Source organism: Scyliorhinus canicula, chromosome 10 (assembly GCF_902713615.1).
Source record: "Scyliorhinus canicula chromosome 10, sScyCan1.1, whole genome shotgun sequence".
Classification (NCBI taxonomy): domain Eukaryota; kingdom Metazoa; phylum Chordata; class Chondrichthyes; order Carcharhiniformes; family Scyliorhinidae; genus Scyliorhinus; species Scyliorhinus canicula.
The window spans coordinates 115,877,222-115,903,764 of record NC_052155.1 but is presented as its reverse complement, the minus strand read 5'-3'; the positions used below and the strand labels follow the sequence as shown (position 1 = coordinate 115,903,764).

Here is a 26,543-nt window from a genome sequence, read left to right as displayed (position 1 = left end):
AAGGGGACAACATTTGCTATCCTCCAGTCTTCCGGCACTATTCCTGTCGACAAAGACGACATAAAGATCAAGAACAAAGGCTCTGCAATCTCCTCCCTGGCTTCCCAGAGAATCGTAGGATAAATCCCATCTAGCCCAGGGGACTTATCTATTTTGACATTTTCCAAAATTGCTAACACCTCCTCCTTTTGAACCTCAATTCCATCTAGCCTGGTCGACTGAACCGGAGTATTCTCCTCGACAACATTGTCTTTCTCCAGTGTAAACACTGAAAAAACATCCATTTAACGCTTCCCCTATCTCCTCTGATTCCACACACAACTTTCCACTACTATCCTTGATTGGCCCTAATCTTACTCTAGTCATTCGTTTGTTCCTGATATACCTCTAGAAAGCCTTAGGGTTTTCCTTGATCCTATCCGCCAACGACTTGTGTCCTCTCCTCGCTCTTAACTCTCCCTTTAGGTCCTTCGAGGCTAACTTGCAACTCTCAAGTACCCTAACTGAGCCTTCATGTCTCATCCAAACATAAGCCTCCTTCTTCCTCTTGACAAGTGCTTCAACTTCCTTAGTAAACCACGGTTCCCTTGCTCGACAACTTCCTCCCTGCCTGACAGGTACATACTTATCAAGGACACGCAGTAGCTGTTCCTTGAAAAAGCTCCACATTTAGATTGTACCCATCCCCTGCAGTTTCCTTCCCCATCCTATACATCCTAAATCTTGCCGAATTGCATCATAATTGCCTTTCCCCCAGCTATAATTCTTGCCTTGTGGTATATACCTATCCCTGCCCATTGCTAAAGTAAACATAACCGAATTGTGATCACTATCACCAAAGTGCTCACCTACATCTAAATCTAACACCTGGCCGGGTTCATTACCCAGTACCAAATCCAACGTGGCCTCGCCCCTTGTTGGCCTGTCTACATACTGTCAGAAAACCCTCCTGCACACACTGCACAAAAACTGACCCATCTATAGTACTCGAACTATAGTATTTCCAGTCAATATTTGGAAAGTTAAAGTCCCCCATAACAACTACCCTGTTACTCTCGCTCCTGTCGAGAATCATCTTTGCAATCCTTTCCTCTACATCTCTGGAACTATTCGGAGGTCTATAGACAACTCCCAACAGGGTGACCTCTCCTCTCCTGTTCCTAACCTCGGCTCATACTACCTCAGTTGACGAGTCCTCAAACGTCCTTTCTATCACCGTAATACTTTCCTTGATTAACAATGCCACAATCCCCCCCCCTCTTTTACCATCTTCTCTGTTCTCAGAAACATCTAAATCCTGGAACCTGCAACAACCATTCCTGTCCCTTCACAAAAACCCTATGACAGCATCTTCTTCCTTGATTAAAACCATGCAAAGAAATCAGCAGTCACATGTAATAGGTAATTTTGATTAAGATACAAGATGTGGAAGTTTAGCTGGAACAAAAAGATCTCAACCTCAAGTACATATTGAAAGAATCAAAAATCAAACTAGTCTCTGCAAAGTCAAGAATGACATCAGAATCCCCTTGCTAGATGCACTGGGGCCTGTTAATGCTTAGAACCAAGAAAATCAATTTTTCAACTTGCAAGATACTAGAATTCCTACTGCCCAGATCACAAGCGCAATTTTAAGCAAGAGGCTAAATATGATGTGCATTATCAATTTATAATGTGGTGCACCAGTTCCTACAGAGCAGGGTAGTGTAGCATTCATGGTAACATCCAAACTGTTTGCCACGCATCATCATGGGTCAATGCTTCTTTCAGATATATAGGACAAAAATGAATAAGAATATTTATACCAGAGAACATACATGGCACTAGAAATTTTCATCTATTCCTTGGTATTCTTGCAAGTATTACTGTGAATGCTCGACACTCACCAAGGGATTTAATGATGAAAGACAAAAGGGCAGTTACGTAACAGGCACACCATAGTACAGGTTTTAACAATTTAGTTTCCTGGTCCACACTGCCCATGGTACTGCTCCCCAAGTTGCACATAAACTGCCTATGCCAGGATTCACACTCACACAGACACACACCTGAGCAATTGGCCTCGAGCCAGTCACTTTCGTCCACACTGCCCAGGGTACTGCTCCCAGGGCCCCATGCAGACTGCCCATGGCTCACACACATACGAGCAATTGGCGCCAAGACAGTCACATTCTATGTAGTCCACACCCTCTTTCCCCCCACCCCCAACACTTAAGGAGCCATGCAACCACAATGACCATCTTCAAAGAGCGCAGGAGGCCATTCAGCCCATCATACCAGTAACCGCTAACATTTACAGGGAGCTGATGGCCGAACAACCACAATCTTATTGAATGGTGGAACAGGCTCGAAGAGCTGAGTGGCCCACTCATTTTGTACGCCAGCAAATTTCTCCATTTCAAAATAATACTTTTATGGTCCAAAGAAAATAAATACTAATGCACTCAGAACAGTAATACTCCCTGTTGAAAGCAGTTTGTAGCCACAATTATTTACAATATATGGAGTGTACTTCCAACCTGGACAAGCTATTTACCCATTTGATTTGTGAAAAGTAAATGTCTGCTCCTCAAGTAGGAACTAATAAGTATCACAGAATTTCCTACAAGCAAAAGTGAACTTAAACTAGTAACTCCAGTCATCTAAAATCAACTACGGGAAATTTAAAATGATTCTCAAACTACCGTACAAGGATTTCTGTGTATTTCAATTTTGAAGCAGTACATGAATAAGAGCACCACTTTGCACAAGAGATTAGTCAAAAATTGAAAGATCAAATAATTTCAATCTAGTATTGCAAATACTACTGGTACAATCAGTTTGCTCGTCAGAATGGTATTGTTCAGACTCTTTTCAAACTATAGATGATGGGTACCTTTTGGCACATTTTATTCATAAATGTAGTTACATTGATGATTTAAAAAGGAGAAACAATTGGAATGTGAAAGTTAATGTTTTCATTAAATCAAAAACATACAAAAGGGTGTTTTAGTAAGAACGAAGATTAGTTTGAGAAAACAAATTTAATGGTTATGGAGCTTCAGTCGAAAAGAAAAACTGCAGCAGTGCCACTCAATGGTCAGGGTATGTAGTTGCATGGATATGCAAAAATATATACAATGATACAGACCAAAATATGTTTTGGCTGAATCTTTGCTCCAGTTAACACAGCGCCACCTACCAATGCTTTCCACTCTATGCTAGCACCTCTTCAAATTTAATTTTTCGGTTGTGGTCTGGAAAGCATGGGGGTTATGATATGTGCTCTTTGCAATGCAAGGGAGGGGAAGCAGGAGGATTGCACTCATAGGTAACACAATTTAGTATGTTGTCACACTTTGATCAGTGGGTGATGGTTGAAGAAAACACTATGCATGGTATATAATGTTTATTAGTTCATGCTGTACCTGGAGAGCAATCTACTGGAATTTTCAAAACAGATTGTGCTGCAGCAGCCTTGTACTTCTCCATGACTCAGTAAACCACATTTCTTTGGATGGGGAAAATAAATATGATGCAGGATATTCAGCTCCATGTTGGCACCTCTTTCCACCTGTAATTCAGTGTGTTGTGGGTCACATTGCTTCTGTGGAAGGCATGGAGTTATGGAGAGGGGGGGGGAGAAAAGAATAGACTTCAGTGAAGAAAATGTCACTAGTCGCATCCGATAGGATACTCCACTGATCAGTTGGTCGAGGTAAGAGAAGCCTGTAGCCTGAACTATGTTCAAGATCACTAATTTCAGAATTATGTTTCTTTGTACATTAATGTAGAATTTGGTCAGTTTAATATTTCCCAAGCATAAAGATGTTGTTTCTGCTATACAAGCATGGAGTTTATATTTACATGCAGATTTATTGTACCAACTATTGATTAGCTCCAGATATCAGGTAATTTGTAGTCTTCCAGAAAGTCTTTATTTTGACAGTGCAGCACCATGTCTCTGTGGAGGGTGCATTCCCTCATACAAGCACCATGTCTCTGTGGAGGGTGCACTTTAGAAATGGTGTCAATTCTTCAAGTGAAATCAAAAACTGATTTAGCTTTTTATTTTATTTCTTGAAAATGATAGATGTAGATGGTGAAAAAGAAAGGCCACTCAATACAAAAATGTGATAACTCAACAGCAGTACTGCCAAACAACTGATCAGCTGCAGTCTTAATGATGGACGTTGAAAGGCCCACCACCATACTCTTGGGGCATTGTTGACAAGTATTCCTCACCCCACAAGTATGGAATGAACAACTAATTCAGTAGATAACTTAACAATTCCTTCTGCACTCTTTATGGAGCAGAGGTCTTCAGCATTTGTTCACAATAAAACAGAATTCTGCTCAACACTAAAGGTCAAAGTTTTATAAATGAACTAAAAACTCATTTTCCTTCCCCAAAACGTACATCTGGCCCTTATGCACCTCAAAATACACCATCTAAAGTGGGCATAATTCCATTCCTTTAGGTCTGTAATTGTGTTCGTAGTCGAGAACAGCGAAAGGTATTAATCTTCGTCACCCTGTTTTGGAATAAGCCTACAACAGGTACGGTTACGTTACAGAGTTGCTTCCTTTTAAAAATTGCGTTCGTATAAATGAAATTACCTACAAATATCGATTACCAGAGGCGTCGATTAAGCTCGAATATTTTGAATGGCTCAAAGTCTAAGCGGATGACGGAATTGCGAAGAAAAAAGTCAAAAAGTCCTTCCCACAATTTACATAGATAGCAGCACTCCCACTTCCAAAAATCAAGTAGCAAGTGTGTGGAGTTGCTCCAGCATTAACAAAGTTGCATTTATATAGTGTGAAGCGACACGCAACAGCCGCAGCTAATGTATTCATTTCGTATACAACACACCTTTTGATTCACTCTCCCCCCCCCCCCCCCGGTAAGCGAGGCGATTGGCTGGGAGCAAACTATCCAGAGACCAGACAGATATCCCCATTTCCACAGGGATAACACTGAACTTACAGTAAGTAACCCACGTTAGGGATAGCAGTGGAGGACCGGAAGACACTCGAGACATCGAATCACCAGGAACCGCTATGAATCACTAAGATCATCAGTATTAAAATCAAAGTGCTTTGGTACAGTAGCAGCAACAATTAATCACATTAATCATTAATACCGAAGTGTACACCAATGTCTAGTAACCGGGACTGATTCATATTTCCCTTAGAAATCTTACCATCCGCACTGCGACTCAGAGCGGGATCATTGCTGTCATGTAAAAGTTTTATTTGGCAGCAGTCTTCCTTGCGCCATGTACCGGGATGGATGGCTAACTCCATCTAAAAAAACTTCTGTCGCGCAACTTAAGAATGCACCTGGATCAGAAAATAATCGCATGGTAACAAATAAATTTGACTTGATGCCTTGACTTTGACACAAGACGTGTGTCAATGAGTAAGCTTCAGTTTGCTTATGGGGAAAACCAAGTATTTTCGACGAGCAAGAGGAACAGCAGCTAAACAATGAAACGCAAACTTTCGCAGCTTTTCACACTCACCCAAAAGTGAGCGTGGCAGTTGACCATCATGGTCCTCTCGATCAGCTCATCCGGACACTCGAGGAGATGGTGTCCGGACACCACACCTGCGTTATTGACCAGCACCGTCACATCGCCGATCTCTCTCCTCACCAAGTCGGCCGTCCGGTAAACGCTGCCCCTTTTACTCACGTCGCAAGTGTAGGTGTACACTCGGGCGCCCAGCTGCCGGACCTTCTCGGCCGTCTCCTCGTTACCCTCCTGGTTGATATCCCACAGCACTAGGCTGGCTTTCCTCTTGGCGAACTCGAGCGCAAAGAGCCGGCCGAGCCCGCTGCCGGCTCCAGTGATCAGGCACACCTGATCGCACACGCTCTTCTCCTTGGGCTTGATCAGCCATCTGGCGGCGGCCAACACGAAAGCCCAGAGCACTTTGAAAGTGACAACGAAAAACTCCGCCACGATATTCATGGCCAGTGCCGAGGTGGGGCGGGGAAGTGTGCCCGGCTGCGGCGAAGAGCGTTGTCCAGAGGCGTCTGAATGATAGCAATGCTATGCTTATGCCTCCCTTGGGGACTCCAGCCTCCGTCCAGCCACTGCCGCCTCCTGGAGACTCTGATCATCTTCAATCCGCGTCACCCTTTAAATAAGGAACCTGCAACGACCCTCCCCGCGCACTAGGACCTCGCAAAGGCGGCCTACTTCACTGCTGCCATCCCTGACTGCAACTGTCGCCGTCTGATGTTATTCCTCATTTTTTTATTTTGTATGGTAGATGCCAGTTCAAAGAAACAGGCAAATATTATTAAAGGCATTCAAACCCCTCCTGTTGCATCGGCTCAGGCAACGACAGGGGCACCTTCCTCCAAAGGCAGGTTTTAAATGCCCTCCGCGCATGCGTCGCTCCCTTTTCCCTCCCCCACCCCTCTCGGTCGTGGCGATAATGGCGGACACAAAGTGAGTGAGGCGCATTAAAATCCAAATCCATCCGTAGTTAAATTTCAGTTTTCAACACTGTTTACCTACGGGGTATTCTTGTGTGATGTGCTAGCTTGTTATATATATATTTTTAGTTTAACGGTTGGATGCAGTGTTATGATGATGTGCTTGTCCAGTCCCGAATCTCTCATCAGGTTACATTGTGCTCACAGTCCCGAATCTCTCCTCCGGTTACATTGTGCTCAAGTTGAAACTTTCACTTCGTGCAAATGATCCGATTAACTGACCAAGATCTTAGAAATAGTTATTTCACAAAATGTTTGCACGAGCGGGCGTATTCGCTGTAGATATTCGTTCAGTGTCTTCACGATCAGGCTGTGGCCTACCAGACCTAACAAGAAAATAGTTATATCTGGATGTATGCACGTTGTTTAACATCTGCATCAAATCACGGGGACTGAGATGACATTTGGTACCGAGAATAATTTATGATAAAATAACCTCACCATCTCCATCTGTTTCCTTTTTAACCAGAGCGAAGAAGGTGCCATCTGTCCCAGAAAGTCTTTTGAAAAAGCGCCAGGCGTTTGCATTGATGAAGGCCAAGCGTGACAAGCGTTTGTTGGTAGAAAAGAAGGTTTGTGAAACATTCCGACTTGTCTGGTTATACCTGTGCTTTAATCCATGTTTAATGAATGTGTGATGGTACAATTTTAATTGCCTTTGTCTTCTACTACATAATAATTTAATAGAATTCCTACAATGCGGAAGGAGGCCATTCGGCCCATCGAGCCTGCACCGACCTCTGAAAGAGCACCCGATCTCAATAGCCCCGTAACCTAACCTACACATCCCTGGACGCTAAGGGGAAATTCAAGCATGGTCAATCTACCTAACTTGCACATCTTTGAACTGGGAAGAAACCGGAGCACCCAGAGGGAACCAACGCAGACATGGGGAGAACATGCAAACTCTGCAGTCATCCAAGGCTGAGTTTGAACCCGGGTCCCATGTGTTGTGAAGTAGTAGGGCTAACCACTGTTTATGCCCAAGTACTTAACTATTAAAGACTCTAAACGTTCCTAACCATAAATACTATATTATTTTTGTGGGCATTCATTGTCTTCATCTTTTATAAGGGTAATCTTTTATTCACCAGTTTACCAGTGTAGTAACTTAATTAAAAGGGCTAGTTAATCATGATAAATTATACATGGTACAAAAACGAAGGATCTGAGGATTGCATCCTTTCAGAGGGTTGGTATTAAAAGCAGATGTCATGCTTAGTAGAAAAGACAATAGTTGAAATACAAACAAAATGCTGGATAAACGTGTCTGACAGCATCTGGAGAGAGAAAAACAAAGTTAATATTTTGAGTCCATATGACCCATGAAACATAATGAGCCTTAACTGTTTCGCTCTCCACAGATGCTGTTAGATCTGCTGAGTCTATCCAGCATCTTCTGTTTTAATTTCAGCTATATAAATGCATGTCTTTTTGTTGTCTTTTCCATATCAGATTAATTTGTCATTTTAAATAGTCAGTATTTAAATTCAATATGGTAAGTTAATGGTCTGCAAAGAGTTGTTCAGGTTAATTTCCACAAGTAAATTTTTACATTTGACTTCAGGTGAGTAGTAAATGATAATGAATGCATTTATGGGGAGATCATGGTGCAATGGTAACATCACCAGGCTAGTAATCCAGAGGCACAGGTTAATGCTCTGGAGATTTGGATTCAAATCCCATCCCAGCAGTTGGAGGAATTTAAATTCAAATGATAAAATCTGGAATATATAGAGCTAGTCTCAGTGATGGTGACCGTGATGGCTATGAATGATTGTTGTGAAAACCCACCTGGTTCAATCATGTCCCTTGGGGAAAGAAATCGACTGTAGTTAACCGGCCTGGCCAGTGTTTGACTCCAGGTCCACAGCAATGTGGTTGACTCTTAACTTCTGAAATGGAAAGTTACTTGGTTCAAAGGCATTTAGGGATGTGCAACCAATGCTGGCCTTGCCAGTGATGCCCACGTCCCATGAAAGAGTAGATTAAAAAATAATTGTTGGGCACTACGCATGTCTTAGTTTATATGGCTGTAAAATTATAGTGTGAAATCACACTGTTTGCATATCAGATAATTGTTGCGGCGCAGAAGGCCATTTGACCATTGTCTGCACTGGTTCTCCAAATGAACATTGTGACTTCGAGCCATTCTCCTGCTTTTTCCCTGTATCCTCGCACATTGTTTCTATTCAAAAAATCCCTCTTAAATGCCTTGATTGTATCTGCCTCCACCACACTTCAGGCAATGCAATCCAGATCTGAACTACTCGCTGTGTGAAAAATAATTTTTTCATATCATATTTTCTTCTGCAAATCACTTGAAGTCTGCCTTCTCATTCTCGATCCTTTTACGAGCAGGAACAGTTTGTCTCTACTCTCTTCAGTCTGCTCATGATTTTGGACATCTCTATTAAACTGTCCGCATATGGGTACCATAAGTACTTCTCATCCTTTTTTTCTGGGAATGGAATGATGAGAAAATGTTTATATTATATGATCAATTTGATTATTTTCTAATATTAAGTACAATATCAGCCATCTATTTTGTACATTTTAAGCAAATGTACCCTTTCTTTTCAAGATGAATAGAGTGAAGAGAAAACTAATCTACAAGAGGGCTGAGTGCTACCACAAGGAGTACAAGCAAGTGTATAGACGTGAGATCCGTCTTGCCAGAATGGCACGCAAAGCTAATAATTATTATGTTCCTGCGGAACCCAGGCTAGCTTTTGTGATCCGTATCAGGGGGTAAGTGTTTTTGCATAATAATTCATCAATGTAAGGATGGGTTACATTTTCAAGCCATTACAAAGCGAATAAATAACTACCTTTTTTAAAAAAAAGATATTTTTCTATCTTGCCAACTTGTTTCCTTGCTTCACAGCATCAATGGTGTTAGTCCTAAAGTTCGTAAAGTGCTTCAGCTCCTACGACTGCGTCAGATCTTCAATGGAGTGTTTGTGAAACTGAATAAGGCTTCAATCAACATGCTCCGTATTGCAGAGCCATATATTGCATGGGGGTATGTGATTAGAAAATAAGCAATTACCGGTGAAATTGTATTTTGGTAGAGTACTAAAATGTAGCATGCTGTCAGTATGAAACTAGGTATGGTATTTTCTGAATGGATGCAGTTGGTGATTTATTAACAAACCCTCAGGCAGACATGGATAGCGGTCTACAATAACAACACTTATTTCTTTTTTAAAGTTTATTTCACTGTTTTTGATTGGAAGACATTCTAGTCAGCTGTGATGACTAGATAATACACTTTTTATATTTAAAATAAAATGCTTTCCTGAAGGTATTGACAATTTGCATGTTACTAGGTACATTGGTAATCTGGTAGTCAGAAAGCCACGGTGCAATTCAGCTGTTAATAGCCTGCTATCAAACAGACCCTGGTTATTTCACTGCTAAAAAATTCATAAGTTCCCTTCTAGTGGAGGTTACTGGATAACACTTAAGAAATAAGGACCATTGCGGTTTGATTCCCACTCCCCATACCAGGGTGCTGAGGCCATTGGCCGTGCCACAGGTGTCAGTCTTAGCTCAGCGGGAGCACTCTTGCCTCTGAAGCTGAAGGTTGTGAGGTCAAGCCCCACTGTAACTAACACATAATCCAGTCTCAGGTTTTAATTCCACACCGAGACTGCTGCGTTGTTGGGTGGTCGTTGATCTTTCGATTGAGACATTCTACCCTTAGGGTAGATTTCAAAAATGCCATGGCATTACTTGGTGAACAAGGGAAATATTCCTTGGTGTTCGATTCAATATTTATCAGCCAAAATCACCAATGCCTTGATATTGCTCCCATTTATATGACCTTTGCAGAAATTAACTGGCATATCTTTTCTTCATTACAATACTGGTGAAACATCAGAAATACCTAATTAACTGTGAAACAATTTTGGATAATCTAAGGTTGTAAAAGGGATAGCAACATACTTGCCCTTTTCTTGCTTTAATTTTCTCTTCTGCCCTGGCTAAAATCTATGGCATGTTGAAACATTAGGGAACATCTCATTGTGTTTATGTTTGAATTTTGCTCCAGCATGACTAACAAGTATTTTCAAGTGAGACATAAATACAAATGAGAACTGAATTGCTGGGCTTTGTTGGTCAGATTGTCAGGTAAACATTGGAGATCACTATTAATATGTACTTCTGGTGAAGGGGATACAACTTGCAGCCTTTGGTTAAACATGCTTATCAAAATGGACCAGAATATTGATTGATTTGCTTTGGCCAGAGACTAAATTGAAATTATTTGTCCTTTTGAGATTTATTAATATGTGCTCTGGGAAGTAGTTTGTGATGGAATGGTGACATTTTTAAACAAATGTTATTACTTGCCATTAATTTTCTAGATATCCAAATCTAAAATCTGTCCGTGAATTGATCTACAAACGTGGCTTTGGCAAGATCAAGCATCAGCGTATTGGTCTTACTGAAAATGCATTGATTGAAAAACAGCTCGGTAAGGTTATTTTCATTTAGTTGGTACTGGGCTATTTTGATAAATATGTTTGTTAGGATTTTACGTATTATACAAGTGTCTTTTCAGTTCAGCGCTTGTCTTTGTGAAATTTGTACCACTGCACAAACTCAGAATTTCCTCGACCAAGTGGGTAGTTGAGTATTTTAATACACAGGCCTTTAGATGTGCTATTGGAAGTTTGTAGATTGGTTCGGCTGGGCTATTTCTCTATATTTTATGCCAATGATATGTTTCAAAGGGACAGAAATGAGTCAGTTCACAATACTATTTCTCTGCAAGCTAGTTATCCCTCGGGTGCCGTTTATTCAGACTCTTTAAGGCATTTGCCAACTGGCCTATGTTGGCTTTGGCTCAGTTGATAGCACTCTCGCCAGAGTCAGATGGTTGTGGGTTCAAGCCATTCAGGAGTGGTTCAAGCCCATTCAGGAGTGGCTGACACTCCAGTGCAGTACTGAAGGTGTGCACTGCACTAGTGGAAATGCCATCTTTCAGATGAGACCTTAAACCAAGGTCCTGTCTGTTCTCCCATGTGGATGTTAAAGATCCCATGACACTCTTTTAAGAAGAGTATGGAAGTTCTGGTGTTGTGACCAATCAACATAAAATCCAATTAACATAAAATCAGACTATCTGATCATTATTTCATTGCTGTGTGCAAATTTGCTGCCACGTTTACTATATTACAACAGTGATTTCAGTGTTTTGGGATGCTTGATTGATCTAGAAGGCACAATATAAATGCAAATTTTCCTTTTTGTTCCCATGTGAGTTCCTGTTGACTGTCATCTAACCTCATCAGCATGTACTTTTATTCCTTGATCCTACACATGATTCTCTAGCCTTACTTTTGATGCCTATATGCTATTTGCTTCAACTCCCTTTCGCGGTAACAAGATCCACGTTCCTACTACTCTGGGTAATTTTTAATTCATCCATGGGATGTATGCATCACTGGCAAGCTCAGGATTTACTGTGCATACCTATGGTGGTAGTGTGTTGCCTTATTGAATTCAACTGAGTGACTTGCTTGGAGGGCAGGGAGTAATCAATCATGTTACTCTGGGTCTGGAAGCTGGATTGGGTAAGGATGGTGGGTTTCCTTTTACCAAAGGACATGAATGAGCCATTTGGCTTTTATGAGAATCTGCTATTTCATAGTCACCATTGCTATTTTCTTTTTAAAAATCCATATTTCATGTAGGTAATTGAACTTAACTTTCCCAGCTACTCTGGTTGGATTTGAATGTCTGTCCCTGGATCATTTCACCAGCCTCTGGATTATTAGTCCAGTAATAAAAGCATTATGCATGTAAATAAGTTTTCGTAGAATCCCTGCAGTGCAGGAGGCCATTCAGCCCATCGAGTCTCCACCAATCCTCCGAAAGATCTGTAACCCCACGCATTGATCATGGCCAATCCACCTAACCTGCACATCTTTGGGCTGGAAGGAAACCGAAGCACCCGGAGGAAACCCATGCAGTCATGAGAATGAGCAAACTCCATGCAGACAGCCACCTGGGTCCCTGGTGTTATGAGGCAGCACTGCTAACCACCGTGCCACCTTCCTTTCTCCTTTGTTTGGTTTTATTGGTGACAATTTGATATTTCCCTGAATTCTGGTGTCTCCACAAGTGGAAGCTTTTTCTCTGTCCATCCCTTTCATAATTTTAAAGCCCTCTTTCAGTTCACCCTTTCCTGGAGAAAGAACCCACAGCCCCAGTTCTGGTGTCTTACTTGGAAATCTTTTTCACCTTCCCTAATGCCTCTATATCTATAGTATGATACACGTCTACTCCCAAGTGTGATCCAGCCAAGGCTTTTACAAGTTTAACATGACTTGTCGGCTTTTTAGTTCTATTCCATTGGAAATTAACCCCCAGTGCTCTATTTTTTAAAAATAGGCTCATTATCGTAAGTCATTACTTTTAGTGATTTGGATAAGTGTATCCCTGGACTCTTTCGCTTGGTCTGTTGACATTAAAATTCTGCTCTCCGCATTTTAAATATGGAGAGTTCTTTGAAAGTTCCAACATAAACCCGAGTACTGCTTTTTGGTGAGAAGGAAGCTATTTGGTGGAGAATTGTCTGCTCTTATCATTTCAACTGTGTATGTCCTGGATGTCTACTTGCAAGAAACCGTGTTGACTGTTGGAACTGCGCTTATGTTTCTCAACTTGCTGCCTTTCTCCACTGCCAGAGTCTGGAATTGATTATCTGTTGACCTTGCTATCATATATTTCACTCATCAGGCTCCTAAAGGCAATTGGTTTAATATTCTGGGAAGTGGGTAATGTTACATGAATGTACAAATAAGTTGCTGGGGTAGATGCAAAATGATTGTTTTATTCAATATAAATGAATGCCAGGAAGTAATGTTTAATATGAAGTTGATCTCATGAAATCTTGTAATATCTGAATAGGCCAAACCATTACCTTTTGACTTGATTGTGTGATGGTAAACCTTCTGGTTATATTTCCACCTTAAAATAAGCAGAACATCTTAATTACTTTGATTATGTTAAAGACATTATAAATATAATGTTCTGTGGTGTTTATAAAGCAGAATTAGACATTGAGTAACATTTTGTGATATCAGAGCAGATAGCCAAAAGCTTGGTGGAAGAGTTAGGTTTTCAGGTGTATCTTAAAGGAGGAAAGAGAAGCATAGAATCCCATCCAGAGCTTGGGGCTTGACGATTGAAGGCGTGACCACTAGCGATAAGCAATTAAAACCAGGGGTGCTTAGGAGGCCGGAATTGCTGGAGACGATTATAGAGGCATGGAGAGATTAGAAACAGAATGAGGATTTTAAAATCTTGGTCCAGAACCAGTCTAGATTGATACGCACAGAAGTGATGGATGAACAGGACTTGGAATAAGGCCACAGGCAGCAAGTGAGAAACTAGACGGGAGTAAATGGAACAGTTGAGTCTTAACATTCTGGAGTAATTTTGCTTTTGCAAGTTGCTCAAAGGAATGTATGAATGAATCTGAAGTAATTGACTGTAAAACATAGTAACTTGCTGCATGCAATGGGAAGAAGCCCATTATTGATTTTTCACATGTCAACTGCGATGTACCATGCTATATAAACATTAATTCATGGTTGCATTAGCTGCTACCGCTGAAGCTGCAGTCATATGTGCCGCCATCATCTTTTTGGGCTGTGGCGCAGGGTGCATGCACGGTCCACAATAGCCATAGAATTTCAAATATTGCAGCACTGGCAGCATCACTGTGATACTTTAAAAAAAAAAAAAAATTTTTATGCAAGTTTTTTAATAACAATAACAAATTTTCTCCCCGCAATTTAAAACAAACAAGGCGTGTTTCCACACCAAAACAAGAAAATAACTCTTTCCCCCCCCCCCCCCCCCCCCCCCCCCCCCCAATAAATAATAACAAATAGCAATACAAGAAAGAAGAAAATAACATAACAAACCTACTGCCGCCAAAAACAAACCCTCCCCGCCCAGGCTGCTGCCGAGACCGACCACTCTCTACCCCTTCGCCAGGAAATCGTGAAAGGGCTGCCACCGCCGAAAGAACCCCTGTACTGACCCCCTCAGGGCAAATTTCATCCTCTCCAACTTGAGGAACCCAGCCATGTCGTTGACCCAGTTCTCCGAACTCGGGGGCCGCGTATCCCTCCACTGTAACAGAATCCTGCGCCGGGCTACTAGAGACACAAAGGTCAATGCCAGCCTCTCTCGCCTCCTGCACTCCCGGCTCCGAAGTTACCCCAAAGATCGCGAGCCCCAGCCCGGCCTGACCCTAGGACCCAACCACTTCCGACAAAATCCCCGCCACCCCCTTCCAAAACCCCTCCAGGGCCGGACATGCCCAAAACATATGGGTGTGGTTTGCCGGGCCACCCGAACACCTCCCACACCTGTCTTCCCCTCCGAAAAACCGGCTCATCCTTGCCCCCGTCATGTGAGCCCTGTGCAGCACCTTCAGCTGAATTGGGCTGAGCCGTGCGCAAGAGGAGGAAGAATTCACCCTCTCCAGGGCGTCCGACCACGTCCCATCCTCAATCTCTTCCCCTTGCTCTTCCTCCCATTTCGCTTTGAGCTCATCTACTGAGGTCTCCTCCTCCTGCATCAGCTGGTAGATAGCTGAGATCTTCCTTTCCCCGACCCACGTCCCCGAAAGCACCCTGTCCTGCACCCCCCTTGGCGGCAGCCGCGGAAACTCCGCCACCTGCCTTTTAACAAAGTCCCTGACCTGCATATACCTAAAAGCGTTCCCAGGGGGGAGGTTCCATTTCCCCACCAGCTCCTCCAGAGTCGCGAACTTCCCATCCAGGAAGAGGTCCCCAAACTGTCTGATGCCTGCCCTGTGCCAACTCCCAAATCCCCCACCCGTTCTCCCCGGCGCAAAACGGTGATTACCCCGTATCGGGGCCCAAACTGAGGCCTTCACTTCCCCCCTATGGTGCCTCCACTGTCCCCAGATTATTTTTTTTAAAAAATAATTTTTATTAAGATTTTCACAAAATATAAACAACAAAACAACCATGGTAAAAACCCAAGAACAACACCCACCCAACTACAAAAGCAACTGCAAACAAAAGAAGAAGAAAACCCAAACAACAAAGGGGAAAGAGATAACACCCGCCACATCCCACAAACCCATGTACACAGTTCTCCCTCCCACCGAACCAGACCACCCCCCACTCCCCCGGGTTGCTGCTGATGCCGGCCTATTTCCCTACCGTTCCGCCAGGAAGTCCAGGAAAGGCTGCCACCGCCTAAAGAACCCTTGTACTGAACACCTCAGGGCAAATTTCACCTTCTCCAATTTAATGAACCCCGCTATATCATTGATCCAGGCTTCCACGCTTGGGGGCCTCGCATCCTTCCATTGAAGCAAGATCCTCCGCCGGGCTACTACGGATGCAAAGGCCAGAACACCTGGCTTGACCCTGGATCCCACCACCCTCGACACCGTCCTTGCTACCCCATTCCAAAACTCCCCCAGCGCTGGGCACGCCCAAAACATATGGGCGTGATTCGCTGGGCTCCCCGAGCACCTAGCACACCTGTCTTCACCCCTGAAAAACCTACTCATCCTCGTCCCAGTCATGTGGGCCCTATGCAGCACCTTGAACTGTATAAGGCTAAGCCTCGCACAGGAAGAGGAGGAATTCACTCTCTCCAGGGGATCCGCCCACGTCCCCTTCTCAATCTCCTCACCCAGCTCATCTTCCCATTTCCCCTTCAGTTCCTCCACCGAGGCCTCGTCTACCGCCTGCATTACCCGGTATGTGTCCGAAATCCTCCCTCCTCCAACCCACACCCCCGAGAGCACCCTGTCCCGTACCCCACGTGGGGGCAGCAAGGGGAACCTCTCCACCTGCCGCCTGGCAAACGCCCTAACCTGCATGTACCTAAACATGTTCCCGGGGTGAGCCCAAACTTCCCCTCTAACTCCCCCAAGCTCGCGAACCTCCCCTCCACAAACAGGTCCCTCAACCTCCTAATCCCTACCCTGTGCCAGCCCAGAAATCTGCCATCAATGCTCCCTGGGACAAACCGATGATTCCCCCGTATCGGGGCCTCCATCGAGCCCCCCCACTTCTCCCCTGTGCCGTCTCCATTGCCCCCAAATTTTGAGGGTAGCCGCCACCACCGGGCTCGTGGTATACCTCGTTGGAGGGAGCGGGAACGGCGCCGTTACCAGCGCCTCCAGGCTCGTGCCCACACAGGACGCCACCTCCATCCTCTTCCATGCTGCCTCTTCCCCGTCCATTACCCACTTACGCACCATCGCTGCGTTGGCAGCCCAGTAGTACCCACAGAGGTTGGGCAACGCCAGCCCCCCCCCCCCCATCCCTGCCCCATTCCAGGAACACTCTTCTCACCCTCGGAGTCCCATGCGCCCACACAAATCCCGTAATACTCGTGTTGACCCTCCTAAAAAAGGCCTTCAGGATAAGAATGGGGAGGCACTGGAACAGGAACAAAAACCTCGGGAGCACCGTCATCTTAACGGACTGCACCCTCCCCGCCAGTGACAGCGGTAACATATCCCACCTTTTGAACTCCTCCTCCATCTGCTCCACCAACCTTGTGAGGTTGAACTTGTGCAGGGCCCCCCAGCTCCCAGCCACCTGGACTCCTAGGTACCTGAAGCTCTTCCCTGCCTGCTTCAGTGGGAGCCTACCAATCCCCTCCTCCTGATCCCCCGGGTGTATCACGAACAACTCGCTCTTGCCCAGAGAAGCCCCCGAATTCACTAAAAATCCTCATCACCTCTGGCATCCCCCCACCAGGTCCGCCACATACAGCAACAGGTCGTCGGCATAAAGCGACACTCTGTGCTCCTCCCCACCCCGCACAAGGCCCCTCCAGTTCCCTGACTCCCTCAACGCCAGGGCCAGGGGCTCAATTGCCAACGCAAAGAGCAAGGGGGACAGGGGACACCCCTGTCTCGTCCCCCGGTACAGCCGAAAGTACACCGACCTCCTCCTAGTGGCTACACTCGCCATCGGGGCCTCCTAGAGCAACCTCACCCAACGGACAAACCCAAACCTCTCCAACACCTCCCACAGATACCCCCCACTCAACCCTATCAAAGGCCTTCTCCGCATCTAATGCCACCACTATCTCCGCCTCCCCTTCCACAGCCGGCATCATAATAACGTTGAGGAGCCTTCGTACGTTTGTATTCAACGGCCTTCCCTTCACAAACCCCGTCTGGTCCTCATGAATGACCCCCGGCACACAATCCTCTATTCTTGTGGCTAGGATCTTTGCCAGCAGCTTGGCGTCTACATTTAGCAGCGAGATCGGCCTATATGACCCACACTGCAGAGGGTCCTTGTCCCGCTTCAGGATCAAGGAGATCAGCGCCCGTGACATAGTTGGGGGCAAAGCCCCCCCCCCCCTCCCTTGCCTCGTTAAAGGTCTAGACCAACAAGGGGCCCAACAGGTCCGCATACCTTTTATAAAATTCCGCCGGAAACCCATCCGGCCCCGGCGCCTTCCCCGACTGCATGCTCCCTATCCCTTTAACCAACTCCTCCCGCTAGATCGGCGCCCCCAGTCCTTCCACCTGCCCCTCCTCCACCCTCGGAAATTGCAGCTTGTCCAAGAAGCGCCCCATTCCACCCCCCTCCACCGGGGGTTCAGACCAGTACATTTCCCCATAGAAGTCCCTGAAGACCCCATTAACATCTACCCCCCTCCGCACCACCTTCCCAGCTCTATCCGCCACTGCCCGAATCTCCCTGGCCGCGTCCCGCTTTGGGAGCTGCTGTGCCAGCATGCTGCTCACCTTCTCCCCATATTCATACACCGCCCCCTGTGCTTTCCTCCACTGAGCTTCTGCCTTTCTGGTAGTCAATAGGTCGAACCTGGCCTGAAGGCTACACCTCTCCCCCAGCAATCCCTCCTCTGGAGCCTCCGCATATCTCCTATCCACCCTCACCATCTCCCCTATCAGTCTCTCCCTCTCCCTCTGCTCCCCCCTCTCCCTATGGATTCGGATGGAAATCAACTCCCCTCTAGTCACCGCCTTCAATGCCTCCCAGACCGTCCCCACTCGGACCTCCCCGTTGTCGTTGGCCTCAAGGTACCTCTCAATACACCCCCGAACCCTCGGCCACTTCCTCATCTGCCAGCAGCCCCACCTCCAAGCGCCAGAGTGGACGTTGGTCCCTCTCCTCCCCCAGCCCGAGGTCCACCCAGTGCGGGGCATGATCTGAAATGGCAATGGCGGAGTATTCAACATCCTCCACCCTCGAAACCAGCCCCCTGCTCAGAACAAAAAAATCAATCCTCGAATAGGCCTTATGCACGTGGGAGAAAAACGAGTACTCCCTGGCCCTTGGCCTCGCAAACCTCCAGGGATCCATCCCCCCCCAATCTGGTCCATAAATCCCCTCAACACCTTAGCCGCCGCCGGCCTCCTACCCGTCCGGGACTTGGATCGATCCAATGGGGGGGGTCCAGCACCGTGTTGAACTCTCTCTCTCTCTCTCTCTCCCCCCCCCCCCCCCCCCCCCCCCCCAATGGTCAGGCCCCCCACCTCCAGGTCCGGAATGCGGCCCAACATACGTCGCATAAACCCCGCATTGTCCCAATTTGGGGCGTAAACATTCACCGACACCACCCACTCCCCCTGCAGCTTACCACTCACCATCACATACCTCCCGCCACTGTCAGCCACCACATTTATCGCCTCAAACGACACCCTCTTTCCAACCAGGATCGCCACCCCCCGATTCTTCTCATCCCGCCCTGAGTGAAATACTTGGCCCGCCCATCCCTTCCTCAGCCGAACCTGGTCCGTCACTTTCAGGTGTGTCTCTTGGAGCACTGTCCCCAGATTTTGAGGGACGCAACCACCACCGGACTCCTGGAGTACTTTGCCGGGGGGAGTGGAAGTGGGGCCGTCACCAAAGCCTACAGACTCGTACCCTCACTGGACGCTACCTCCAATCTCTTCCATGCGTCACCCTCCCCTTCTGTCACCCGCCTGCGAATCATCGCCACGTTCGCCGCCCAATAATATCCGCACAGGTTGGGCAACGCCAGGCCCCCTAAATCCCTTCTTCGCTCCAAAAATACCATCCTTACTCTCGGGGCCTTCCGCGTCCACACAAACTCCAGAATCGACTTATTCACCCTTCTGAAAAAAGCCTTCGGGATCAATATGGGGAGGCACTGGAAAAGAAAGAAAAACCTCGGGAGCACCGTCATTTTAACCGACTGGACCCTGCCCGCCAACGAGAGCGGCAGCACATCCCACCTCCTGAACTCCTCCTCCATCTGCCCCACCAGCTGCGAAAAGTTAAGCCTATGCATAGCCCCCCAGGTCCTAGCCACGTGGACCCCAAGATACCTAAAGCTCCTCTCAGCCCTCTTCAACGGGAGTTCCCCTATCTCCCTCTCCTGACCCCCCGAATGCAGGACAAACAGCTCGCTTTTCCCACATTGAGCTTATATCCCGAAAAGTCCCCAAACTCCTCAAGTATCCTCAGCACCTCTGGCATCCCCTCAGCCGGGTCCGCGACATACAGCAGCAGATCATCCGCATGCAGTGACAACCGATGCCCCCCCCCCCCCGCACAATCCCCCTCCAACTCTTCGAGTCCCTCAGCGCTATGGCCAGGGGCTCAATTGCTAACGCGAAGAGCAGGGGCGACAAGGGGCACACCTGCCTCGTCCCTCTGGAAAACCTCCTCCCATTCGTCACCACACTCGCCACCGGGGAGTTGTACAGCAACCTCTCCCAGCTGATGAACCCCTCCGCAACACCTCCCACAGGTAACTCCACTCCACCCTATCAAAAGCTTTTTCCGCATCCATGGACGCCACTATTTCTGACTCCCCAGCTACCGGCGCTATCATCGTGACATTCAGGAGCCTCCGCACGTTGGCATTCAATTGTCTCCCCTTCACAAACCCGTTTGGTCCTCATGAATCACTGTGGGGACCACATCCTCCACCCCCCTGGACAGCACCTTTGCCAACAACTTGACATCTACGTTAAGGAGCGAGATCGGCCTATAAGACCCACACTGAAGGGGGTCCTTGTCTCGCTTCAGGAGCAAAGAGATAATTGCCCTGGACACTGTCGGGGGCAGAGCCCCCCCCCCAAGCCTCATTCAGGGTCCTCACCAGCAGCGGGCCCAGCAAATCTGAAAATTTCTTGTAAAATTCCACCAGGAACCCGTCAGGCTCCGGCGCTTTCCCTGTCTGCATGCTCCCCAACGCCTCCACCAGCTCCTCCAACTCAATTGGGGCCCCCAAGCCCTCTACCCGCTCGTCCCCTACTCTTGGGAACTCCAGCTTATCCAAAAAGTGGTCCATCCCACCTGCTTCCCCGGGGAGTACCGCCCGATACAGCCCCTCATAAAAGGATCTGAACACCTCATTGATGTCCTTTCAACCCCGCACTAAGTTCCCACCTGCATCCGTGGCTCCCCCAATTTCTCTAGCTGCCTCCCGCTTCCGGAGCTGGTGAGCCAACATCCGACTTGCCTTCTCCCCGTGCTCGTACACCGCCCCCTGTGCCCTCCTCCACTGCGCCTCCGCCTTACGGGTGGTTAAAATGTCGAACTCCGCCTGGAGACAGCACCGCTTCCTCAGAAGCCCCTCCTCCGGGTTTTCTGCATATCTCCTATCCACCCTGACCATCTCCTCCACCAGCCTCTCCCTCTCGACCCTCTTCCCCCCTCTCACTGTGATACTTTTAACAATCCCCTCTATCCATAGTTCACCCCAAACCCCCCCAGGGCTCGAAAGAGGAAGTGGCTAATGTGAGTCACTCCATCCATCCATCCTCGCCCCCAACTCCAAATTAAAATGACACATGTGATGATGAACTGTCAAAAAAAATGGCTGGGGAGAGAGAATGCAGAAGAGACACGGAAATTGCTTTGCCCCAAGTGCCCATTTGCCGCGGCGCTCGGGAAGTGTGAAATTGTTTGAGATTTCAGACCAGCCATTAGTTCAGAGGGACGGTCCACGTGATGCTTTTTTTGTGTGGTATAAATCCTTTTGAGGATACATGGGCAATTAAAAATTTGAAGACTACCGAAAAGAAGCTATCACTATTTGAGGGTGGATTTGTGTCTCTCAGCAGGAGATGGTGTTAATTTATTGATGATTCTGCTTGAGCCGTCAGGAAATAAATGAACAGCCCGAGGCGAAAACAACGGGACAAAAAATATTTCTGTGAATGAAACCAGTGCCAATACGTCAATAGTTTTGGAGCTTAAGTAAAGAAACAGGTCAGCCCACTGCAATCATTTGGTTAGTGGTGATTGTCTGGGACAAAGGCTTGTTTTCTAACTAGTTTAGGGTTAGGCATCCTAAAGTCAGTTACTGGAACTGTGTATCTTTGAGGGAGGCTGTGAGGAGAGAACCTTCCAGCGGAATATCTGCTTTATGTGCTGATTAAATATTTTATCTCTGGGAGCCACTCTGGCAGGGGATTGTCATCCTGTCAGTTTCTAGTAGTGGTAAGGACAAATCTTGCCTCAAAACACCAACTACCTCTGTCACAGTACAACTTGTATATTACAGTTATTAGATACATTTCTTAGGGTAGCAGGATGGCACAGTGGTTAGCACTGCTGCTGCACAGTGTCAGAGACCCGGGTTCAATTCCGGCCTTGGGTCACTGTGTGGAGTTTGTACGTTCTCCCCGTGTCTGCGTGGGTTTCCTCCCACTGTCCAAAGATTAGGTGCAGGTTAGGTGGATTGGCCATCATAAATTGCCCTTAGTGTCCAGGGATGTTTAGGTTAGGTTATGGAGTTACAGGAATTGGGTAGAGTGCTCAATTGAAGGGTCGGTGTGGACTCGAAAGGCCGAATGGCCTCCTGCATTGTATTGATTCTATGACTATATTGTTAAAAAAAAAGTGGAAAAACACATAGAACCATAGAATTTTACAGCACAGAAGGAGGTCCTTATGCCCATCGTGTCTGCGCCAACATCGAGCATCTATCTATTCTAATCCCATTTCCAGCACTTGGTCTGTAGCCTGTTAAAAGACAGGCTAACATTTCAGTTGAACATCCATTTCCAGTATCTGATGTTGTTAAAAATGTTTGTGCTGTTTTTGGACATAATCCTTTATTTATACTTTTTTTGCATATGGACACTCGACAGTAATCTTAATCTATTTTTCATAGTTTTAAAAAAAATGCTGGAAGTACTCAGCAAATAAAACAGCATCTGTGGAGAGAGAAAAGGCATTAACATTTAAAATCAATGCACTTTGGTCAGAATGGGGGGGAAATTTGGAATCATGAAAAAGATGGTTTTTTCCTCTTCCAGATGGGGAATGATAACCTGGTTTTAAACTGATTTCCCCTTTTATGTGGTTTGCAGTCCATTTTGTCCATTACTGCATGGCCTGAACCAGTGTAGGAGGCAGATAGGAAGGTCTCTACTACAGTTCCCACTTTTAATGAAACACTTGAGAAACATTTCCAGATAATGTATGAAATCAAATGATCCATTTATTCACATTTCAGGAAAATATGGCATAATTTGTATTGAAGATCTGATCCACGAGATCTACACAGTAGGCAAGAACTTCAAAATGGCCAACAATTTCTTGTGGCCCTTCAAGTTATCCTCGCCACGTGGTGGCATGAACAAAAAGACAACACATTTTGTTGAGGGTGGTGATGCTGGTAACAGAGAAGACCAAATCAACAGAATGATCAGAACTATGAACTAAAGGTGAGCTGCTCATTTATGCTTTTTTTGAGGGGGCTTTGTGACAAGAAATAGAAAAGTTGCAATTCATATTGAAACATGTCTTTCACTTAGTGAATTTAATCATGAATGTACTAGTACTCATAGTTTTATCACAAATAAAAATCGGTATGAATAAGTACTAAGTAACAATGCGTGCTGGGAAAGCTTTCTGGAATTTCATGTGATACTGGATATCATTTTTGAAAGAGTGATTTATCTTTGGTAGCAAATTAAATGTGTGAATAAAGCTACATGAAATTTCTCATCCTTTTTACGAATCTTTTCATGTTGGCATCAAATTGCCTAGTATAAAATCTTTATAAAACATAATCAACGAAAAAATAATTGAGTTCTAGGAATGTATATTGGAAAGATAAATGCCAGGAATTATGGTATTGCACATGTGCAGATTTTGGATTGTAAATTGAAAATCTAATAAGTATATTTTCTGGAGATCTTTGCATAGGTGCTCTGAGCGCCTACAGCTATGTCCTGAAAAATTTGATTCTAATTTATAGGAGCTGAATAAATGTACAATTGTGCTTACATTTTAAGTATTCACAAAACAAGTGCTGGTTTTGTGATTAAATAAATTAACTGTGAAAGCTAAACTTGCTGGGGTAGGTGAAGGCTGAGATTAGGTTGTCTATCGTATCCAGAAATCTGGGAATAGCTGCAAAGCTGTTAGGGCAGAGTATGGGAAAGGATTATTCTTCATCTGGCTGCAATTATAACTTATTCGGTTGAGTCTGACGCTAGCTTATTGGCGTGTTCTTTTCAGTTAGTTTGGAGACTGGGGAGGAACTGTCTTCTCATAAGTGGCCACAGAACATTTTCTGCACAGGCAGCAGTATTGCTGGACATGTTCATTTTGTAGCACCACCTATTATTTTCGAGGGTGGGTGGATATTGGTGAGCCTGGAGGGGAATTGAGACACCCACCTAATAGAAAAAATCTTTACCACTATTCCTCCATTAAGAATTTTCAATTCTTGCTTGGCCAACAATGTTGGTAATGTTGAACATATTTTGCAATTTTCAAAGCCACACTGTAATAAGTGTGTTCTGGTCCAGTTGCATGACAAGAGGCCATCTGGTACAAAATGTATAACTGACTTGGTTGGCAGCAAAATGCTAGCGCAGCTGAGGAGTACGGGGTAGTGATTAGAATGTTATCATGATAACAGTGATTTTTTTTATAGCTAGTGAACTTTTGTAACAGTGATTCGGTTGATCAGGAATTTGTGTACAATTTGATTATTGCTGCACAATTTTTGACTAGATGGAGTTCATAATTTTGAGTAAAATGTCAGTTTCTATGCCACTCAAGTCTATGCCATTCTGAAGTTTTTTTTAACAGAAGGATTTCATAATACCCACGTAAGCAAGCATATATAACAAAATTGCACTAGTGTTGCATATTCAAGAAATAGCATATTTACAATCGCAATAGAGTAGATAGGCACTGTATGCAATGACTTAATACGATTTAAAATAAAGAATGAAACAAACAATTGTTTTATAGGATTGGGGTGGGGAAAAATGAGATTTAATGGTACCCTAAAGGGCAAAAACAGCTTGTTCTTGTTATCTCTCATGTAAAAGGAAGTTCATGAGTCTTCGGAGGAAAAGAAGGAAATAGAGAAAAGGCACGGTGTATAATTTTTGAGCAAATTATCCATGTAACTAAAATTGACTGGTGACTGTTTTCGACAAAAGGGATTTCTAGATCTTTGCCAGATGCCAGTATACTCCAGTTTATGTCCAAAACCCAAGAAATACTGTCAGTGAGTTTGTTAATTTTTTCCACTCTTTAAAAGTTGTTGTTTTTTCTCTTCTAGGTAAACCACAGACGTGAGATTTCCACGAGATTCTGTTAAATAAAGAAATTATTTAGAACATGATTTTTTTTGTCCTGGACTCTTGTTTGCAAGTACAGTAGAATTTTAAATAGTTAATTCTAAATCGAGAGGCATGCCATCCAACCACCAAAGCTCTTGTATTATAAATATGGGGAATGAAACTGGAAAGCTTGTGATTTGAAATCGGCAAAAGAAATTTTTACAAAAATGCACTTGTAAATTTCCGAGAAAAAAATAACATTTAACCTTTTTTTAAATTTAAATCAATACTTCACTGGTACTCCTTAATTACACAACACAAAATGTTATATTAACATCTTGTTAATCTGGTTCACTAATTCTTACCTGGTTTGTCCTACATGTGACTCAGATCCACAGCAATATGGTTGATTCTGAAATTGTCTCGCAAGCCTCCGCTGAGGGGCAGTTAGGGCGGGGCAATAAATGCTGGCCGATCCAGTAATGCCCACATAAATGAATTTTTAAAATGTACAGATGTTTTGGATTTACTGAACTCTAAAGAGGCGAATGACTGTAATAAAATGTAATAATTACCTCATCAATTATAATTGCTGAAAGAATTTAGGGCGGGATTCTCCGCCGGTGTGATTCCCTGTTGTTTTGCCAGCGCCCGAGAGTTTCCCGGCGGTTTTTTGGGGCTGCCCCACAATGGGAAACCCCATTGACCGGCCGGCGTAACGGAGAATCCTGCCGGTGGGTCGGGGCAGAAATGTGACGGGGCGGAGAATCACGTCCATTTTTCTTTATAAATTCTTGATGGGTGACCAGATCCCAATGACTTTGAATAGTTTGGTTGCTGTAGCAGAAGTAGAGCTCTGATGAAAAGCTAAATATTGATTTGACTTGAGTAGAGCACTTTAATACTGTTTATAAAACACTGAAAGATGAGCTCAAAACTAGACATGAACAAGAGCCTAATTGAAGCCAAAAGGTTCCTGCAGGCAGCAGGGGCCAGCTTAGTTGCCTGGATGCTTGTACCCCACACTCCAGGGTGGTCTCGAGGCTATCTCTGCTTGCTTGCCTGGGTGAAGGAGCAACCAAAGGCTGCCTTGCAGAGAGGGTACCCCATTCCAAGATAATGGCTGGATGTTGAAGCTTAAGTTTTGAAGTACCTTCTCTCTTACCTTCCACTGCAGGCTGCTGCTCATTTCCAACTGGAAGGCCTCTGATTAGCCCAACAACTTTGTGAGCCTGCTCACCGTCCCTAATGAAAGGTGCTCTTGCCCTCGGGACATGGATTAGCTGCCACTGGGAAAATCATAGATGAGTGACTTTCCCCAGGGGTGGATATTGGACCTGGGAACAATCCCAACATCTCTTTCCTGGCGCCACTGGGAAATTCAACTCTTTTATGTTGATCATTAAATGAATATCAAAGCAACCATGCTGTATCTGAAACAATTTATTCTTTTAATATATTGTGTTGCGGCCTGTTGTCTCA

General features: G+C 45.2%; 2 protein-coding genes across 2 annotated transcripts in view; one reads left to right on the top strand and one right to left on the bottom strand.

The window, feature by feature from the left end:
- Positions 1-6,116, bottom strand: part of LOC119972616 (retinol dehydrogenase 10-like) — a 94,205-nt gene extending 88,089 nt beyond the window's left edge. The window contains exon 1 of the mRNA XM_038809610.1: positions 5,508-6,116. Within this exon, the coding sequence (XP_038665538.1) occupies positions 5,508-5,957 (450 nt within the window). The 5' untranslated portion in view covers positions 5,958-6,116. The remainder of the gene's footprint in view (positions 1-5,507) is intronic.
- Positions 6,117-6,291: 175 nt separating this feature from the next.
- Positions 6,292-25,123, top strand: rpl7 (ribosomal protein L7). The gene is made up of 7 exons (XM_038809611.1): positions 6,292-6,443; positions 6,960-7,062; positions 9,075-9,241; positions 9,378-9,515; positions 10,864-10,973; positions 22,991-23,201; positions 25,061-25,123. The coding sequence occupies exons 1-6, from the start codon at positions 6,382-6,384 to the stop codon at positions 23,197-23,199; spliced, it is 789 nt and encodes a 262-aa protein (XP_038665539.1). The 5' UTR covers positions 6,292-6,381; the 3' UTR covers positions 23,200-23,201; positions 25,061-25,123.
- The last annotated feature ends 1,420 nt before the right edge of the window (positions 25,124-26,543 follow it).

Bases quoted from the DNA above. Each gene is read 5' to 3' on its own strand.
- rpl7 (XM_038809611.1), top strand. From the start codon at position 6,382: ATGCGTCGCTCCCTTTTCCCTCCCCCACCCCTCTCGGTCGTGGCGATA. The intron at 7,063-9,074 runs GTTTGTGAAACA...TTTCTTTTCAAG, and splicing joins GTTTGTTGGTAGAAAAGAAG to ATGAATAGAGTGAAGAGAAA. The intron at 10,974-22,990 runs GTAAGGTTATTT...TTCACATTTCAG, and splicing joins ATTGATTGAAAAACAGCTCG to GAAAATATGGCATAATTTGT.